We start from the raw sequence: 20812 nt of genomic DNA on the forward strand, positions 1-20812 counted from the left end.
GACCAGGGAGGTGGTATATGAGTCGGGGAAAATGGAACTGGCCGGGAGCCTCGCTCCCCGGCCCTCTCCTGCCCCGCACCCCAGGCCACGACAGCAATTCCGACCCCCACGCTGGAATCCCAGGGCTCAGTGTCTGGAGACAGGAGGGGGGCTCTGAAATAGCCCCTTGACTAGGAGACAGGAGACCTGTAAGTCCAGTCTGGGCCCTCCTGCCTCCTAACTGGGGCCTTGGGCCGAAGCCCCAGACCCTCACTCACAACACAGGCCTCCGTCCCACATCTGTGGAAACGATGGGTCCAGCAGAGGTGATCCCCAAGAACCATCCCCTCCAAACTCTGTGGCTCCCAGACACACGAAGGAGGGTCGGAGGACTCGGGGCCTTGAAGGCCGAGAGTCATTTGTGCGGTAAAATGGGCAGTTCAGTTCTGCTGAGACTCACTTCTCTGAAGTGTCACCCCAAAGTGGGAAACACAACATCCAGCACCTATCAGCCTGTGGGATAATCCCCCCCTCAGAGCCTCCCACTGGAGAGGGCTTGTGGGTGCTCCTGGGCCCCAGCATTTCTGGACTCCTGTCCCATCCCCACTGCCCTGTCAGGGGCTAGGAGCCAGCAGCCGGCCTGGGGGAAAGCCCTTCCCCACCCCCGACTCCCGTAGGAGAATGGGGAGAAGGGCAGCCAAGAGCACGCTGTGGCTCCCCCCACTTGGGGCCTGTTGCTGGTGGCCACCTCGTTCTGCAACCCCCAGGCAGCCTGGGGCTGCTGCCCAAACTCTGGCTGGTGTCCAGTGTGCAGATTCAGAGGGGCACAGCTCATGCCCACTTTGGGGGTGGGAAATCAAGGCGGTGAGTGCAAAGGAAAGAGGCAGGTGGGATTCAGAAAAGCAGATAAAGTCTTTAAAGAAAGCAGGCCACACGGAACGAGGGCCCGAGTAGGAAGTCAGAACATTTAACGTGTCAGAGCTGGAAGGGACCTCAGTGCCCACCTCATCCAAGCCCCCCTGGTGGAGACGGGGACCCTGATGCCCAGAGTCACACACAGACGGCCACGGCCGGCACCCCCTTCATTTCACCTGATGCTCTTGAATCATCACTTGAATCCTGTTCCTAATAAGTTAAAGGTCTCCAACCAGATTGTGTCCCGCCTCTGCTTATGTCCCCTCCTATGTCCCCTGCTCTGCTTGGTGTACAACACAGAATTCATCTAAACTGAGGGTTAAGCTGGGACACAGACATGCTAACCCCTTGAAACTGTCAAAATTATGTGCACAGTGTCCCGATGCATTTGTGTGGGAGGAGATCCATAGCTGTCATGAAATCCCCAGAGGCATCTAAGATTCCAGAAAGCAGACTCCCTACCCACCATCTGTGGTAGCAAGGGCTTCAAGGGGGGCAACTCTAGGCTCTAAGTCTGCTGAGAAACCTGCTCTGAGCTGTGCACGTGGGGCATGCCCCAGGAAGTGGGATAACGTGTGTCCCTTCGCCTTCTGAGGGGGCTGTCCGCACCGCAGGCAAGCTAGAGGAAGTGTCGCTGGGGGAGGAAGGGGCGGGGGTGGAGGGGGGGTGGATCATCGCGAGGTGGCACCGCACTGGCACCTGGAGCTGGCTACGCCTGAACCTGTGCCCAGCTCCTTGGTCAGAACTCGGGGCAGCGTCCAGGGGGACAGCTCATCACCAGGGGGTGGGGACCAGAAAGCTATGTACCTGGTCATCTGAGACCCATCAGAAAAGAGAACTGCCCCCGAGCCAGCCCAACCAAGCCCCTCGTGAACAGCCACTGCCAGACTCAGAGAGAGTGAAGCGGCCACCAGCAAAGCCACACTTACCTTTGGGAAGCTCTGTCACCACCTTCCCCTCATCCTCCTCTGAGGGAAGATGAGAGGAGAGGTAGCAGGAAGGAGAGGCAGGAAAGAGAGGCAGATGATGAGGAGGTGAGGAAGAGCAGAAAGGAGAGAGAGAGACCAATTAACAGGGATTATTTCCTGAAAGAGAATTCACTGAGAAAGAGAAGGTAGGAAAGCAGGGGTGAGGCCAGGGCGGAAGAGCCCAGGGTGAGGGGTAAGATCCACCCTGACAGGACCCTGAAGGCTCAGGGAGCACAGTTCAAGGACAGCCTTGCTCCCAAGGACAAAGCCGGCCCCTCTCATGGCCCCTGCCCACCCCCCCGGCTTACATCTCGAGCAGAAGTGTGCTGGCAGGTGAGAGGCAGCCCCAGCCCCTCTGCTCCCTGGTGACTCAGTGTCCCTGGCCATGCAGACACCTCCAAGTGGGAGGCTGTGCCGGCCGTGTGGGTCACACATGCGTGTCATTGCCCTCCTACCTGGCTGGATCAGTCTTCTGGTGACTAAGGAGAAAAAGCAAAGTTGGCCCCAAGAGCCCCAGCCCAGCCCTAAAGCCAGAGTCTAGGGAACAACCTTCTGGGCTCTGCCTGAGCAGAATGGCCACTCAGGGACCAGGGCCCTCCACTCTCCCCTTCCCCACAGGGAGGAAAGGAGCTGGGGCACGTGATAAGGAAGTAGGAGGTGTGAACTGGGAGTGTGTGTACGTGTGTGTGTGTGTGTGTGTGTGTGTTTCCAAGTACACAGTGCCTGAACACTGGGGGATGGCAGAGCCAGGCTTCTGGCAGAGAAGGAAACTGAGGCCAAGCCTCCAAATCCCCCTGTTGGAGGACCCCGGGAGTGGCACTGACCCCATGAAGACTATAAAGGGACCTACCTGCCTCCACCCCTGCACAGAGAACCCCCACTCAGACCTGACAGTGTGGGCACAAAGCCACGTTGCCATCTTGTTTCCAGAAGGGTCCTGAGAACCCATCACCTCGGGGCATTTTCTGATTAGATCCTGAGGCCCCGCCCAGGACCACAGGGGTCCTCAGATGCTGACTCACTCCTTTGGCCTCCCCCACCACCTTCCATGCCCAGTCACTCACCACCAGTAGGGTGCAACAGGATGTCCGCTGGGTTGTGGGGTTTCAGGCCAAGAGCCGACAGGGGTGTCTTGGCCAGACCTGGAGGGGAGCGCACTGTGCCAGAAAGAAGAAAGGAGACATGGCAAGTGAGCCTCGGGGCGAGAGAGGTGTGGGGAGAGGAAAAGGGGCAGGAGTGCAGACACTCATAAGCGAGGGCATGTCGGTGAGGGGTGGGCGACAGGAGGGGGTGCAGAAGAACCAGCCCCAATCCCAGAAGTTGCTGCCACTGCCCTTTCCTGTCTCTGTGTTCCTCCACAGCTCCAAGGGTAGACAAAGTCAAGAAATGGAGCTGCCCCTCAGCCTGGCCCTCAACCTCAAGAAAGTAATTTCTTGACCTCAGTTGCATCGCCGTGATCCCCTTGAATCGCCACGGCTCACGACATACACACAGGCTTCTCTGGCTTTCTCTGACTTCCTCCATACTATACTCTCCCTTCCCTCATCCTCTTGTTCCCCGCTGATGCACAGCATCATTCTATGCACAGCATGGTTCTATACCATGCATTTCAATGGACTTAGAGAACTAAAGGAAATGGGATATCAAGACGGCACATCCTGTAAAGGACAGAGGGAGGAAAGGGATCCCGGGCAGAGCCGCGCCCACCCTGAGACCCCAGGGCAGCCCTCGGCCAACCACGTCGCTTGCAAACCCCAGGAAGAGAGAATTTCTCAGTGTGAGGCTCTCTGTACCCCCAAATCCCAGCGTCCGGGAAGAGGGAGAAGCCCCATCGCCACCATCCTTGGCCAAGAGCACTGACTCCCTGCGCAAACCCCAGGGCCCTTAGCAGCTGCCCGTCTGGGTTAGAAGTGTCATGGAACACACAAGGTCAGAGAGGGCTGTCAGCCGTTTTCCCATCAGCCAAGGACGTGGCCAGCGTCCGAGCTGAACTGCAGGGCGGTGGTTATGCCCAGCCACGAGATCTCTCCTCGGTGGCAGTAGCTGCCTCTCCTAACACACCTCTGAAAAGAAGCAAAGAAGCAAGCTCTGTGTCTCCTAGCCCGGCCACGGGGAGCGTGCAGAGGCCACGGGCCCTGAGGACACGCAGCCTCGGCCAGGACCCAAGCCTGCCTGCCACACGCCGTTGGCCTCAACAGACCAGCGGCCACCCTCCGATGCCTAGCACCCCCACAGCAGCTCTGGGACCCCCCCCCACAATCCTTTTCCCAAAAGGCAGAGAGACCTACAGGAAACAAAAGCTACAAGCTCTCAATGCAAGCGACATACATAAGTTGCTGGTGCACAGGTGGCTGTGTACATGGGTGCACACAGGAACAGTGGGAACTCGCAGGGGTCCAGGTGGGGGGCAGAGTCTATCCTCACACCATCCTTAGGTGCCGATTGGACAAATACAGCACAGGAGACAAACGTGTACAAACGTACACATCTGGGTAGTGAGGCAGATCCAGGTTTGCAGGTCTCTCTCCTTACATGCACGCACACTCACACACACACACACACACACACACACACACACACACACACTTTTGGTTTCTACCACCCTCCAGCCCCTCCCCTTACTGAAAATGGTGTCTTGCAAGAGATATTTATGAAGCACTTATTAATGCTTGTCAAACGAATGAATTTGAACGTGATTAGTTATGGAGGATTGAGCCCAGCTTCAGAGACCACTGCCCATGGAATGGGCACGAAGCATCTCCAGCCCACAGGTGTGCATGTGAGGGCCCAGCTGGCGTAGCAGAGGCACAGGTGGCCCAGTGACCCAAGGTGAAGAGGACAAGAGGCAGGGAGAGGTTTCTCCTGGCTCCACCTCAAGCATCTCCAGCTGCCTCGTCACTCATGCCCCAGTCCCCAGGCATCTAGCTCTTCTGCTGAGGCAGACGAGTGGGTGGCCCTGAAGCCAGGCAAGGCTTTTGCTTCCCGACAGAGAAATTCCTTGCATTTCTCCGCCTCTGTCCTCTCTCCCAACCCTGTGCACCGATGAAACCTCGGACTTACTCTCCCCGCTGGGACACCAGGGCTGGCGAGGGCAGGGCGAGAAGAATGGGAACAGGCACACAGGACAAAACCTAACTTGAGCTCAGCCCAGATGGCTTCCATCCCAAACAGGGTGATGACCAAGATCCTGGCTGATTGGACCAACCGCGAATTGGAGCAGGGGTGAAGGCGGAGGGCTGAGACCAGGGAGAGCGATTCCACGGAGTCACAAAAGGCCACAGAGCTGCCTCTTGAGCAGACCGCCCTGGGCCCGCACTGTCCACGAGGGGAGCCCTGAGGCACACACGTGGCTTTAGAGCACCTGCGCGGTGCGGCCAATCTGAATCGAGATGTGCTGCACGTGTAACACACACGCCCGATTTCAAACACTCACTGTGAAATAAGAAGGCAACACATCTCTTTGTATGACAGGTCTTTGGGGTTAAATAAAACCTGTTACTGAAAGGGATTTCATTGGCCTCTTTTCACATTTTTTAAAAGAGATTGTAACAGACCCCGTTAATATTTTTATCTTGAAGGGTGCCTGGGTGGCTCAGTCGGTTAAGCACCCGACTTCGGCTCAGGTCACGATCTCGCGGTCCGTGAGTTCGAGCCCCGCGTCGGGCTCTGTGCTGACAGCTCAGAGCCTGGAGCCTGTTTCAGATTCTGTGTCTCCCTCTCTCTGACCCTCCCCTGTTCATGCTCTTTCTCTGTCTCAAAAATAAATAAACGTTAAAAAAAATTTTTTTTAAATATTTTTATCTTGATCTACCTATTGAAACGATAATATTTTAGATATTTGGGGTTAAATAGAAAAATATTAAAATGTACTTCTCCGGTTTCCTATTATGTCTTTCAAGGCAGCTGCTAGAAAATGTCTCATCACAAACGTGACCCGTGTCCTGTTTTCCTTGGACGTGAGCTGCTGCTCACGACTTGGGCCTCCTGCGTGTCCCAGATGACAGCCAACATCAGTTGTGCTGGCACCGTGGCAGGGGACTGGTGCCACGTTCCTCCCCTCCTCAGGACAGCCAGCCACCAGGAGAACATGCCACCAGTTCTGTTATCACCCTCCTCCCCTCCCCGGTCTCTCCCTCCTCTGCTGCCCCGGGCCTGCCACAGAACCCCCCTGAGTCCTTCTCAGTATTGTCCCATCACTGCTGTCCCACAGCTGCCCCCTTCCAGCTCCTCCTGCCTCTTCTACGCCACCCCTGCACTCAGACGGGTCTTCTGTTTGGTTGGAAATGCCTGTGTCCTTGGGGGATTTTGCCTCTCCAGTGAGTGCATCAGGAGGTACGAACTAAATGCTCCTGCCTGGAGACCAAGGATGGATGAGATGGGGACTCTGCCAGGCTGAGTGTTCTGGACCTTTCTTTCCTTGATGGAAACTAAGTAGGTGGCCTGAAACGGAACAGGTGCCTGGATGTAGACAGAAATGGGCGTCAGGAGCAAGTAGGTCAAAGGGTATCTCAGGGGCACATCGGCAAGTCACAGTCGTTTTAGGAATTGGGGGAGGCGGGGGGGATGTTGCACGCAGGATGCAAAAACTCTCAACAGTTAGGAAAAATCTAGACGGTGGGAGGCCGCGGACCCCACAGAAGGTCAGCAGGATCCCAAGCCTGTGGCTGCTGCATCCGTACATGTCTGCACGTGGACAACAGAAGGAAGAGACGTGGGGCAGGATGGTGAAGTGAAATGAGTGGCAGGTCCTGGCCACGCCCAGCATTGCCAGCACCTCCCCCCACACCGGGGTGCTTACTCAGGCCAGGGCTGAGAGAGGGGCTTGAGGGGACCCAGGGAAGACAGACTCAGTGAGGAGCTCTTACCCCCGCCGGGTGGTGGGCTGGTCGGGGAGGCTCCCTCCATCTCCTCAAAGGCTTCCTTGTAGCTGTGCAGATGGGGCTGCAAGAGAAGAACAGGGCGGGTAGAGGGGATGCCCACTGGTGGCCATACCCTGCAATCAGGGGCTTCCCTAGTAACCGGCCCACTAGTCCCCTCGTCAGCCCGAGGCAAGTACAAAGGTCAAAGGGAGATGGCCACCAATTTCTTCATCACTGCTCTTTGCAAAACCGTGGAAATCGGCTCTTTGCAAAACCGTGGGTCAGCGTGGGTGGAAATGAGGGGCACCTGCCTTGGAAATACTCCACAACGGGGCCAAAGACAAGGGGCTGGGATGGGGGACTCGGGTCCAGAAGGCAGTCAGGAGAGAAAAGATGTCCAAGAGCCATTTATATCCAGAGTAACTCACTAGCCTGGATTGTATCCGACATGGGCCACTCGTATCAGGATCTTCCAAGATGCACGTCTACAATGCATATTCCTCAGCCCTGTCCCAGCCTTAATACGCTGGAATCTACTGCCTCCAACTACTGAAATGTCTCAGAAGTGCAAACATTTTGACATAGAAATTAGATATCCCAAGAAAACTCTATACCTAGAAAGAATTCAACGACACTCTTGTCAGACTCTATGATTGGGTTTGGAGCGTAGAGACTGGGGTCATCTGTGTCATACCCAGGATCCTTACCACCCTACTAAGGGGCGCCCTTTAGGAGTCAAAGGGGGAACTTCAACCTCAGTGTTGATGTAAGAAGTGGGAGCATAGAAGTTATTTAGGGAGGGAAATGCCAGCTTCCACATGCCAGAGAAGAGACATAGGGTGAGAACTGAGTTTACTGACAGGAGAGTGTCACTCAGGTGACTATCGGGCCCCTGGATAGTTCAGGTGGGCTCCGCTACCCTCTCTGGCCACAGGACACAGCCCAAGGACTCACCTCTTTGGGCCGCCCTCCAGGATTGAGGGCGATGGTGAGAGCCAGCTCGGGGGAGACGCACTGGACAGGGGAACGGACCCCAGGGCTACGGGGAGACGCGGGTTCTGGAGACTGGTTCTCATACTGTCCATCGCTGGCTGCCCGCCTCCGGAGAGGGGCTGGGGGTTCTGCAGGCTGCTTCTCCCGAGCCTGCACCCCTGGGAAGAATGCAGGGCATAGAAGGCAATGAGCATATTAGGCGAGAAAGGATCGATGAGGCCCGATCCCCCCAGAGAAGGCGGTGCACCTTAGCCAGGGGCCACACTGGAGCTGGGCCTGTCTCCCCTGAGTACTCCCCACCAGCTCCCTCCACCCGCACCCCAGGCTTTCTCTGCAGGGTGGGGGAGCTGCTAAGGTTGGGCTGGCCTTCACCGGGAATCGCTACCCTGCACAGGGCTGGGGCCCAAAGCACAAGGGCTGATACAAGAAACAGATGTCAACTCTTTGCAAACCCTGGAGGCAGAGGGCCAGAGCTTCCAGGGAAATGAGGGAAGGTGGAAGGAGGAGAGACAGTCTCCAAGGTGACCGCGTCAACCGACAAGCAACATCAGGCCCGTGGGGAAGAAATTTGGAAAGAGCCAATAATGCATCATCTTGCAAATGGTGCTCCCGAGGAGAAACAAAGAAATGACTCAAGTCTTATCGTGAAGTCCCCAGCCCCAGCTGGCCCCTAGAATATCGCCGGTCTTCTCTGGGGTTCCCCACCCTTCCTCCCATGCATCTCTGAAATCTCTCGCCAACTTCCCTTCCGCCGGCCCCTCATCTACTCACCCCTTTCCTCGCCCCAAAGATGGTGAGCTTCCCACCCTCCCCCTCCCAGCAGAACAGCAGGCAGAGGGGCTGAAGTCATGAGCTCCATCTGCTTTTCTGTAGCCCCTCCGTTCCACAGGCCCGGGCACGTTGGGAGCCTCGCCCTCCTTCCTTCCCACTCCGTCTTCCCACAGCTGGGCTGAGGCACGGAACCCATTGCCTCATGGAGCTGGCTCCAGAATCCTCGAAAACTTACTCCCCAGGTCCCGGAGGCCAAGACCCAGCCTGAGGACAGGCTCCTTGTCTTCATTATCTTGTGTGAGGGAACTTTCAGCTCTGCCTTCACCGCTTCCCGGGAGGGCAGGTGAAGTGAGAGGAAATGCCGGGATATACCAAAGGTCACGTAGGACACTGGCCGCACCAACCTCATGCCAGCACATCTGGGAACGCTGTCCCACTGCACACCACTCACGCACACGCACACGCACACACGCACGCGTGCCCACCGCTGGCCACTAGAAATGTGCCAGCGCAGCCAAGCAGAAATCACCCTCCTGCAGAGCGAATCGTCTACCATCCACAGTGGGGTCGGGGTGCCCCCAGGTGCCCCACCCCAGCTCCGGCCTGGCTCAGCCACTAAGGCTGCCGTGAGAAGCACTTGCTGAGAAGCCTTCCTACTTGTCATGAGCAGCAAGATGCCGAGGCCAAACTAGGGCCAGACACACACTCTCTCTCACACACACACACACACACAGTCACTCATGTCCCATTACTGGGGGCCCATCCAGAGAGCAGCAGGACTGGCATAATTTACAAAGGCACAGCGGTGCCCAGATGGGGTGGGGTCTGCTTTGCGCTCCTCATTGCCCAGAGGCAGCCTCCCTGTTACCTCCACCAAGACAAAAGAGCCCCTTGATGGGGACAGTGATCCAGACTCCCAAACGGCTCTCCTTAAAGCAAAAAAGCCCTCACCTTAAAATGCCCTTATTGGGGCGCCTGGGTGGCGCAGTCGGTTAAGCATCCGACTTCAGCCAGGTCACGATCTCGCGGTCCGTGAGTTCGAGCCCCGCGTCAGGCTCTGGGCTGATGGCTCAGAGCCTGGAGCCTGTTTCCGATTCTGTGTCTCCCTCTCTCTCTGCCCCTCCCCCGTTCATGCTTTGTCTCTCTCTGTCCCAAAAATAAATAAACGTTGAAAAAAATATATATATAAAAAAAAATGCCCTTATTTTCAGAATAGAAGCATGGGGGTCACATAGCCCTAACTAGGGTCTGAGCATCAGCCCGGGTCAAAGGTGCAGGCAGGCCCTGAAAGGGCTGAGCAGCGCCCGGGGACCCTGCAGCAAACCCCAGGCTCCCAGCCCTCAGAGAAGCAGCAGCATCGAGTGCCACTTCACAACTGAGGGTGCACCTGCCTTCACCCCGCTTCTCCCACCTCCGCTGAGCCCCTTCCTCCCCAGGCCTCCTGGGCAGCCTCATCTAGAGCTGCTGCTCATTTCATTCCTGGCAAAACATTATAAAGAAACAGACATAGCCATTGATTTTCTAATAATAATTGTGACAAAGGAGGCCCATTTGGGAAAGGCTCTAGGGGTTTGGAACGAAGTTCAGCCCCAAGGTTAAAAGAAATGCATTAGGGCCGGTTGTCAGTTCCGGCTCACCCAGCCCAGCAGCCTCTTTCTGGCAGGTCCCTGTGTCTTTGCAAGGGGTGGCCTGTTTGGGGATCTGATGTCTGCCCTTGAAAAGTGGGTCTGTTTTAATCCGAGGCCCTGAATCTCCCAGAGGGACAGAGAAAAATCTCCCCGGTTTGCTCAGAGCATCCTCCATGTCCAGGTGCCCCATATGGTGGCCACAAATGGTGGCCACCTCGCAGAGGAGAGGCCAGACTACTGGAGGGGCTTCCCAAATGTGGAGACATGAGGCCCTGGCACAAGGCAGTCAGACATCTGAGAACGATCACACCTCCTCAAGTCCTAAGGCAGGGGGATGGACAGGATGACCTCCAAAGAGCCAGGAGTCTGCAGAAGGGGGAAGACCCCGCATTCCACTCCCATGGGGACAGCCCCTCCCCCTGCAGTGCGCCCCATGGCACCAGTGGCCGGCCAGGGCTCTCGCATTCTTTGAACACAGTATCTCACTGTTGTCCCCCTTGGCAGGCTCAGATATGCCCCGGAGTGCTGGAGAGCGTGTCCCCTCTCTCTTGTCCTTCTCTGGGAGGGGAGACAGGGCATGGCCGGGGGGAGGGAAGAGAGTCCTACTGTTCCTCAGCCAAGCTGGGACAGCTGGACACAAGCTTACAGCCAGTGTCAGAGAGAGAACACCCCTCCCTCGTGTCCCGCAGACTGACCCATCATAAAAATAGGCTTGCTCCCCACTCCCCTCCTTCCCCCCACCACCCTCAACCCCAAGACTTTCTCAGTCTCTTGAGCCTGTTCCCAGTCTGTCAGGGCCTCTGTCTCCCTACACACACACAGGCGCGCACACATACTCTCTCTCTCTCTCTCTCTCTCTCACACACACACACACACAGACACACACACACACACACACGACACACACACACACACACACTGCAAGTCTGGGCGCTGTAGCCCTAACACACATCAACACACCCGCTCTGGCTGAGCACAGCCACCCACCACCCGAGTCCCACGGACAAATGCCCTGGTGTCAGGCTTCATCACATGTCTCCCCTGCAGCCCCCGGACTGGCCACTTCCACCCCCACAGACCCAGCTCTTCTTTCCAGCCTTCCGATTTCCAAAAGACTGGATTCCTCAGCTCCAGGTGACGGGGCTGGGTGTCCGACGGCATGCCTGGGGCTCCGAAAGCCAGGGTATCCAGGAGGCCACCTGCTGGGCCAGGGCACCAGAAAGCCACACGGCGATCACACTAGCAGCCCCAGGGCAAGCCATGCCAGCTCCCCTTGGGACAGGCCCCCCCACCCCACAACTGCCCCCATCCCCCGGGCCCAACTGAACACTCCCCACCACTGGGCCGAGAAAGGGTGAAGGGAGGGGAGAGGAGGCGGACAGGGGGCATTCTGCTAGAGCCATCTCCCCGTTATCCACGGACTGGGAAGAGGAGGGGCTGTGCAAGCACCAGATACTGCCATTGGGAGTCAACAATCCCCACTCTCCCCTAAGCCTTTTCCCGGAACTGCAGCCTTCTTAACCTGGGCCTCCGGGCTTCAAGGCTCCGGGCACTGATAACAAGATTCCCTCCATAGAACTAAAAGACTATGGGCCTTTACGTCTGAGAGGCCAGGGGCAGACGTTAGTGGGCATCATCGAGCAGACACAGACCCTTGATAAAGGGTCCACCATACTGGAGGACATCAAGCCACCAGCGTAAAATACACGTGGCAGGGCTATGATCTCTCCATTTTTCACATTAGGCAATTGAGCCCTGAGTAATTAAGGGACCTGCCCAGGGTCACAGGGATGGGTCACAGGCAGAGCCAGGACCACACCCAGGGCTTCTGACGTTTGGCCACGGGTCCTAGGATCCGAGATTCAGGATGAGGTCAGAGGGCGTGCTGTATCCCCAGAGAGTAGTGTGCTCTAGAGTGGACAGAGCACAGATGTTCGCTCTTTGTCGTGAGCCTGGTGGCCCACACAAAGCACAGCCTAGCTCCTACCGAGGCCCTGGCCCAGCAGCCTGAGTGGTCTGGCCAGGGTAGCCAGAGAGCTGGGCTGTCCTCACCCTTACTGAGCACACTCACGCGGTGGCCTGCGTGTCCACCGGGAGCCTGTAAGTTCATCTAGTCACCCCAGACCCTGTTCCCAGCAGATAAGGCCAAGGCAAAAGGCATCAGGTCTGTGTCCATGCAGAAGTGGGAGCACTCGCTCATGCAGAAAGGAGGGGGAGAGAGTGTGGAGAGAGGGAGGAGAGAGAAGTGGGTGGAGGGGGGGGCAGTAAGGGGCTGGCAAAGAGAATGGGAAGAGATGGAAAGAAGAGAACAGAAGAGGGAAGGAAGAAAGGTAAAGGGGAATGGAAAAATGAGGACAGAGGACTAGACTGGGCAAAAGTTTGGAAGAAGCGGCCCATGGAGCAGAGAGGAAGAGAAGCTGAGAGCCATAGTGAGGGCCGCAGACTTATCAGGGGGAAGGGGCAGAGGTGGACCAACCAGAGAGGGAAGAAGATCGGAGCCGGTGGAGAGGAGGCAGCTGGAAGCTCGTGTGCCCGATGCTCTGCAGCTTGGCGTTGTATGCTGCCCACCCCCACCCCGGGGAGCCGGCAGGGAGGGGGTGAGCAGGAGGGGATGACACCAGGCAAGGAAGGCACCACACCCACAGCACAGGGGGCAGGTGGACACGGGACACACGGAGAACGCAAGGGACAAGGCATTAAACAAGACGAAACAAAACAAAAACAAAGAGAAAATCAAGATTAGTTGGTGTTCTGAGTCTAGGATCTGACCACACGCTGGAGGGAGGTGGGAGGGTGTCAGACAAGAAGAGAGGGTCTTGCTTCTCCAATGGCCAGGCGGACCTCCCGCTGTCGGCAGGGACGCCACAGCTCTTTCTTTTCTAACCCCAGCATGGGGCGAGCAGGTGCCAGCCAGAGACCAGGAGACTACAGTCCTGTCGCCCTACACCTTACCCGCCCTCACCATCGGCCTGGCCCCCTCCCAGGACCTGTCTCCTCTCATGGTCACCTGCCTCTTCCTGGCCTCAGCTGTGATCCTACCAGCCTGGCCCAAGGGCCACACTCCCTAGCCTCCTAGCATCCCTCTGCCCTTCACCTTTCCCTCACACGTACCTTAGGTAACCTTCTTCCCCAAAGCCCCTTACATTTCTACTGCCGCCCAAAGCTGCTGGGCACCACCAAAAAGTCGTTAAAATGAGCCCACCTGAATGCACTAGAAAGACCTACTATGCCATCCTTTAATCCACCATCACTGACCTCCTGACACCTCAGGGGCCGCACAGGGAACCAGGCTCCTTCACCAACCCTCTGCTTCACAAGCTGCTCCACACCAGTTTCTTGGCCACTTCGTCTTCATGCCTCCCACCGTCAAATGTGGGAGGCTCTGGGACTCAGTCCTAGGACCTCTTCTGGATCCGTGCTCACCGCTAGGTGCCATATGCTATGCCACACTTCACGTGACATCACATACTGGCATCATAACACCCGCATTTTTAAACTCCAACCTCTCCCCTTGGTGGCTTCGAGGGCATCCCAAATCGATCACGGCCAAACTCACACTTAGGACACTCCCCCCAAGCCTGCTCTTCCCACACCTTATCCATCTTAGGAAAGAGCAACTCCACCCTTTAGTTGCTCAGACCCAAAACCCTAGAGCGGTCCTTGACTTGTTCACATCCCACCTCTAGCCTTGATGGCTCCACCTTCAAAACTGTCTACAACCTGAGCACTTCTCACCATCTCCACAGCCACCTCCCTGATCAATAGCGGCAGCCTCCTCACCGGTCTCCTTCCTCCCATCCTGGCCACACCGATCCTTCTAGAGCAAGTCGGATGATGTCACTGCTCTGCACACAGCACACAGAGTACCAAAGTTCTCACGATCACATACAAGGCCCACTGCAAGCTGGCCCCCACTCCCATCACCTCTCTGACTTCATGCCCCACTAGGCTCCTCGCATCAGGCACACCCCCACCTCAGGGCCTTTGCACCTGTGCATTCCCTCTGTGGGAATCCCTCTGTGCATTCCCTCTGTTCCATCTGTGCATTCCCTCGTGGCCCAGTGAAGCCTCCTCTGATCCTACGTAAAGTGCAACCACCCATCTACCCTCTACCCCTCACTGACGCTTGACTGCTTTAACTTATCTCTATGGCACTTATCAGCAATCTGACATATTATACATGTGTTTGCTTATTTGTTTTTTGTCCACCTCCCCCATGAAGGCAAGGATTTTTACCTGTTTTGTTTACCTCCATTTTCCCAGAGCCTAGACTAACACAGACTAGGGATTCGTGCTGAATGAATGACTGAATGGGCCTCGATGCCATCTCCTATTTCCATGATGAAATGTAAATGTCGGGTTCTCAATTTGAGGTCCCAAAGCTTGATACAGGTATTTCCCTATATCTGTATTCATCCGTTATTCTTGCTTCACAAAGAGGTATCTCACTTCCTGCTTGAGCCTAAATCATCCACCTGGGCTCCTGGGCCTATATCCCCTCTTACTTCCTTAGAGACCTTATTCTAGCAACTTCTTTCTTTCACTTACATTCTTTTTCTTATTTCTTTTCCCTCCATATTCAACCTCTGTTTCTCCTCTAAAAACATTCTCATGCCTCTTAGATTTACAAAAAGAAAAAAAGGAAAAAACAGGCTCTCAATATCTTGCTACCCTCTTTAGCTACTGTCGTCTTCCCTTTTATCACACAGCCACTTGAAAGGATAGTTGACATCCTGTCTGTACTCTCCCTGCACTCGCTCCTCACTCCTGCAGTCTGCTTTCTGTCACTCTCTATATGCCTTTGAAAATCCCTGGGGCCACCTAATTGGCACGCCCAGTGAACTTCTCCCAATCCTCTTCCTCGTGATCCCTCTGCAGTGACCCTGCGGACCCCCCACCCCTCCCCCTGGAAACTCTCTACTGTCTTCACTTCTGCGGTGACCCACTGTCCCTGTCTTCTCTCACTGTCCTGAACATTCCGTCTCAGTCCCCTTCCTCTCTCTTCTCCTCGTGGCCATTTCGTCCTACTTTTCTCTCCATGCCCCCTGACACAGAGATCTCATCCATGCCCAAAGCTGTGACCTACATCTTTGCGAGGATGACTCCAAAATCAGTAGTTTTTCCACTCTTTCAAGCTCCAGGTCCAAATGTTTAGCTGCTTTCCATACATCTCTCCTACCTGCAGGCTCACCGTCACCTCCAGACTCAACACAGGGAACACTGGCATCTCCGTCTCACACAAAATCCACTTGTCCTCCTAACTCTGGGCTGGTTAGTGGAACTAGCATTCTGCCCCTATTCATGGAGCCTCAGAATAATCGTTGATGTCTTCCTCTCCTTCACCCACTACATTCAATCAACTTGTAAATGCATTGGTTCTACTCCCGCGGCGTCCTTGACACTTTTCTTTTTCATCTCCACGGTCAGCATCTTAATGCAATCCCCCAACCCAGTCTACCTAATAAGCAACTACACCTCCTTAACTCAAACAAAGTCTCCTCTTTTGCACCCTTCCTGCCCAGATTCACCAGCTACATCTTCCTAAATTACAGCTTTGATCATGGCTTTCTCCCGACTAAACACAGTCATGGGTTCCTACATTGCCACCAGGTAAGATTCAAGCTCCTTGGTCTGGTATTTTAAGACCAACCAGAGGCAGGCCCCAGGCTACCTTTCTTGGCCTCTCACACTACCTAAATTGCTCTCAACCTACTATATCCATCAAACACTTCTGCCTTCGTGTCTTCACTAAAAACCCTCTCTCTCCTATGACCCCACCCACTTTCAAACTCCCACTCATCTTCCAAGGCTCTATCTAAAACCCACATGCAACTCACTCCTCAATCTCCCCAGCGGATACTGATCTTTCCTTTTTCTTCATTCCCACAGAACTTTCCCCATGTCTCACTTATTAGGAATGACTTCATTTTAAAGTTCTAGTTCTTTTTCCCCTGACTAAACTCCAGACTCCTTTAAGGATAAGATTCACACCTGATTTCCAGCATGCACTGAAATCTGTACCTCTAGAGACATCTGAGATCAGTCCAGTCACATAATCAGGATCATACGGTAACATGAACTCGACAACTCTGGCTTCTATCTCTTTTTCCTGCCTTCTTGCACTGGCTAGGGTATCCAATACAATGTTAAATGATAGCAGTGATATCAGGCATGTTTATTTTGTTCCTAGTGTAACAGGAATGCTTCTAACCTTTCACACGAAAGTGTGATGCATGCTACAGGCTTCTGGTGCCTACCCTTTATCAGGTTAAGAAAACTACCCCTATGTTCTCTGAGATCCAAGCTTAAATAAGATAGGAGGACCTGTCCGATCAAAGTGGAATGAGCCAGGGATATAGTATTAAGGTACAGAGGAGGTATTGAGCCTAGGGAAGAAAAGGCAGACCTGTGGGAGACAAGCCAGGAAAAACCAGATCAGGTTCATGGCCATGAAGAGGCTCTCCCTCGGGTCTAAGCTTCCTGAGTTACTCACGCTGAAGCTTACGTTCCAGCTTCTGGCAGAAGAATGTACAAGAAGAAGCAAGAAGCGGTCCTGGTCTATTCCCTGACTCCCATACTGTTGCACGCGATGATCCTGACAGCGCATCTGTACCTACACAAGCACATCAGACACTCTGCAGGGCAAACAGGACCCGCTGACATAGGAAATACTTCCATGGCAGGGCATGAACCAAAGAGGTCCCTTTATGGCCCTGGGGACCAAACATATCTGTCCTCTCTATGCATCTCATCCCTTCTCTGACTGAGGTAGAGAAGAGGAAATTAGGGCTGGAGACAGAGATGCTGTACCAACGACGTCTCTCCCTTCCTGTGACTCCTTGGCAGCCAAAGCCTGAGCAGCTAAGGATATGGATGTTGACGGTCAAAACCTCAGAAGCCGGTAGGAGAGAAAAGGGCTGAGGGGAGACGTACTATAAGATGAACACGCTTCTGGAGCCATTCAGGTATGGCTGCCTTTAGAGCAAGCTCCAGGAGAACTACACAGAAGGGTTTTCTGGTAGGCGGGGAGGGAATTCATTCTGTTTCCCCAGAGAATCTGCCCCCCAGATCCTGCCTATCATTAGGCTAGAGGGTTACCATTCATCGGGCCACCTCAACTGTATAAAATATTAAGAGGGCCACATCCTTCTCCCTTGACCAAAATCTGTGACAAAGAAGCCAGGGCCCAGATGTGGGACAAAGCAAAAGATGGCAGCTCCCTGTGGACCACTCCATAAAGCATTTCACGTCTGGAGCTATAGAGCTACTCATCCCATGTTTGACTCCCCACTAAAAGCAATGATGTTCTCGTGGGCCAGCTCTCTAGGCGAGGTGAGACCCTGATTACCAACTTCCATGGTGTAAATACTTTCGTGACGGCCAATTTGAAGTTGCTGACAGTGGAAGTGGGGACTGTGCTCTGCTCTGAAGTACAGCAGGGCATCTATGCCCCCACACCCCAATCCTGAACCCAACCCAATAGCCAGCTGGCCTGCCCTCAGCTACTTCCCCAGGCCCACTGTCCATCCCCAGGGAGGGTGTCTCCTCTCTCCTACAGCTGGCACGGTGACTCAGCTTCCCCTAAATTTAGGGAAAAGGGTGGAGGGCAGAGTCAGCCTCCCAGGCTCCTCTTCTTCTCCCTGAACTCCCACCACCCTGTCAGCTGAGGGGCTTGGCACAAGGTCCCCTAGCCCCAGTCTCTAGTCCATCCCCGCCCGGCCTTACTTCCACAATGAAAAACACCCCCAGGATTTCCCACCTGGTGTGGCTGCCCCCATGGAATGGTCATAGGCTTAGGCCATTAAGAAGGAAGGGAGACCTTCTGGTCCCTCCCAACATGGTTCTGCACACTCGGCCATTTCTTGCCTTTATCTCCCCAGTGAGCTCTCTGGTCACCCCATTCTCTCTCCTCTCTCCAGGAAGATGAGCCCATTCTCTGCTAGGACACAGAGTTTGGTTCCTCAGTGCCTGCTTCTCATACAGAGCAGGTCCAAAAGCCGGGACTAACAGGACAGTTGAACAAGAAGGGGACCTTGGCCTCCCCACCAAAATGAGACATGTCTTGAAAGGACCCACCAGGGTTGAACACTCGGGTAGAGCCCAAGGCCTTTAGGACACCCTTTCTATCTTTGTTATGCCTCTGAGTCTACAGAGGCCTCCCTCCAGCCTTCTCCACACCTCCCCCCTAGGAATTGAAGTCTGAGGACAGCAGGCAGTTGCAGAAAGCATCTTCTCTCTGCATAGAGAATCTGTACTCCAGCCCCAAAGTCACCACTTCCAAGAAGCTTTCCCTGATTGCCCTAGGTGGTAAGCCTTGCTTTCCCTCCAGCTCTGGGGCTTTGGTCTCCACCTCGGTCACAGCACACTTTACATTCCTGCGTAGCTGTCCCTTAACTAGACGGTAAACTCCCTGAAGGCAGGAACTGAAAGACACTGATCTCTGAATCTCAATGCCTGGCCTCCAGCCTAACAGACAACGAACGCAGGAAGGGGTGGCTAGGACGAGGCTCCTGACAGCCTCTCCTCCATGTCCAAGCGGCACCTGCCAAGGGGCAACGGCTGTGCCTACACCTCCTCCCCACAGCGAGACCAACCAAGACCAAAGAGGGAAGGGGAGGGGATTCCTAAGACTGATGGCCCACGAGGCCCTTACCTGCTACCCGGTGGGCCACCAGCCCCTCCAGGTTCAGTGGCTCCTCTTCTGGAGTGCGGGAGGGGTCTGAAGTCACCTCCTTTGGTGGGAGCTGAGGCTGAGCAGTGAGGCCAGGGAGAGAGGCTGGGGGCTGCTGAGGCCCTGGAGGGCTATGGGTAGCTGGAAGGAAGGCAGACGAGGAGGAGGAGGCTGGGCTCTTTGGACGGAAACTCTGGTTGGGCCCACCTGGACACGGCTGATAATCGTAAGGTGAGTAAGCCCTGCCAGGAGGGAAGGACTCCAGGGAAGCCCGTGGGGCCGGCTCAGGGGCTCCCAAGGAGTGCCCACTGGGGATGTAGCCAGATCTGGACTGGGTCAGTGGATGGGGCTGACAAGAGGAGCCAGAGAGAGGCTGGGAGGACAGCGGGGAAGCCCCTGGCCAGGCCCCTGGGACACTCTGGGACTTGTGCAGGGGGGCGGCGGCCGTCGGTTCCAAATCCAGCATGAGCATGTTGAGTGTTTCGATGGACTGCTCGATCTCCTGCTGGGAGGCTGCTCTTGGGAACTCAGGGAGGCCGGGGATGGGGGTCTCTGCCAGCGGCTGGGGGCTGGGCCTGCTGGGCCCGAGACTCTCCAAGTAGGCTCTATCCTGCTGGCGAGGAGGGGGACGAGGCTGCTGCTGCTGCTGCTGTGGCTGCTGCTGCTGTTGCTGCTGCTGCTGCCAGGAATTCAGGCCCCTCTGCACAGCCTCCCGGCTGCTGCCCCCACGGGCCGGAGCTGGGGGCAACTGGGGCTCGGTTTCTGGAAAGGACTGAGAGCGGAACATACCGCTGGGGTCATGGCCATAGTGGGAGGTGGTCATCGGCTGCGGCCAGGCGGGGTGGGGCCCCTCCCGCTGGTAGCCAGCTAAACCCTCCTGTGCGGAGTAGGAGGGCCGCATGGGGGCCGTGTGGCCAGCGTGGGCAGGCACCGACCGGCTGGCAGACTCATAGGCATAGCCCCCACCGTTGACCATAGGTTCCACGGGATAGGGCTTGTCCAGACCGTTGGTCAGTGAGGACAGGGCCTCTGGGTAGCCCCCCTCGCTGGTGTTGGTGACCCCATCCAGAGAGGACAGTGTGCCCATGCTGCCCACACTGTGCCCATCCTGGTTGGGCAACTCGTCATCCAGGATGTCCGTCTCCCGCTCAGATGCCAAGGCCCCACCGTTGACGTGAACCTGGGCCGGGACGACATGGCGGCCAGGGGAGGGCACGGCAGGGCCCCCCGCTGGGCGGGACCGGAGATGCTGGGTATGGTACATGGCGCCTTGCTTCTCTCTCTCTACGCCAAAGCCGCTGAGCAGACGGTCCAGCTCCCGCTTCTCCTCAGGACTCAGGGCAGCAGGGGCACTGGAGGGGCCAGGGGCAGGCTCATCGGTCTTGTCTGTCTTGGTGGAGGCTGTGGAGTTGCCGGAGTCACTGCTCACGGAGAGGGTGTGCTCTACGTGGTTGGGGGTGGCCGACAGGACAGGACGCGTGGCATTGACGGCTCCGGTGCTGCCGTGCAGGGAGTCCTTCTTCTTCACCTTGGCATACAGGCTCCCGTCCAGAGGCCCCTGAGTGTGTCCCACCACCTCTGTAAGAGAGCCGCGGGGGGAACAACAATCAGCAGACGTCAGTGGGAGGCAATGACATCTCCTCCCCAAGGAAAGGAGCCAAGAGCTTCCGTTCCCTAGACCCTAAAATCTCCTCGCACCACCTGAGATAGAGCTGAGGTCAGAGGATGTAGGGGAGGCGGACAAAGGGACCCCTACCCCAGGCTCTTGGGCCCCAACACCCGGCTTCAGGGCCAAACAGTGAAGTCTAAGACTGGCTGGGGTGCTCTGGGAGCAAGATGCCCCAGTCCAAAGCCTGGCTCTGGTATCTCCCCAGCTTCCCAAAGACCTGGAGGTACTGGGTCAAGATGGAGTTCAGCCAAGCCAGCACTCCCTGTGCTTTCCCTCTGAATGCTGGGCTCATGGGCTTCTGGAAAGGGGGTTCAGGGGCCAGGGTGGCATGGGAAACATCTTAGGAATCCAGAACACAA

The 20812-nt window shown here is 55.9% G+C and overlaps 1 protein-coding gene across 11 annotated transcripts in view; it reads right to left on the reverse strand.

Annotated features, from left to right (window-relative positions):
* The window catches only part of TNS1 (tensin 1), a 200037-nt gene that overhangs the window by 23640 nt on the left and 155585 nt on the right, over positions 1-20812 (reverse strand). For 3 of the 11 annotated variants that reach the window (XM_045481185.1, XM_045481194.1, XM_045481193.1), the window contains 7 exons: positions 18767-20362; positions 12590-12673; positions 7676-7872; positions 6728-6803; positions 2927-3019; positions 2318-2341; positions 1824-1862 (listed from right to left, as the gene is read on the reverse strand). In XM_045481185.1, the coding sequence (XP_045337141.1) occupies positions 1824-1862; positions 2318-2341; positions 2927-3019; positions 6728-6803; positions 7676-7872; positions 12590-12673; positions 18767-20362 (2109 nt within the window). The remainder of the gene's footprint in view (positions 1-1823; positions 1863-2317; positions 2342-2926; positions 3020-6727; positions 6804-7675; positions 7873-12589; positions 12674-18766; positions 20363-20812) is intronic. The other 8 variants (XM_045481192.1, XM_045481189.1, XM_045481191.1 and 5 more) reach the window with 6 other exon arrangements.

Source organism: Leopardus geoffroyi, chromosome C1 (genome assembly GCF_018350155.1).
Source record: "Leopardus geoffroyi isolate Oge1 chromosome C1, O.geoffroyi_Oge1_pat1.0, whole genome shotgun sequence".
Taxonomy (NCBI): Eukaryota; Metazoa; Chordata; class Mammalia; order Carnivora; family Felidae; genus Leopardus; species Leopardus geoffroyi.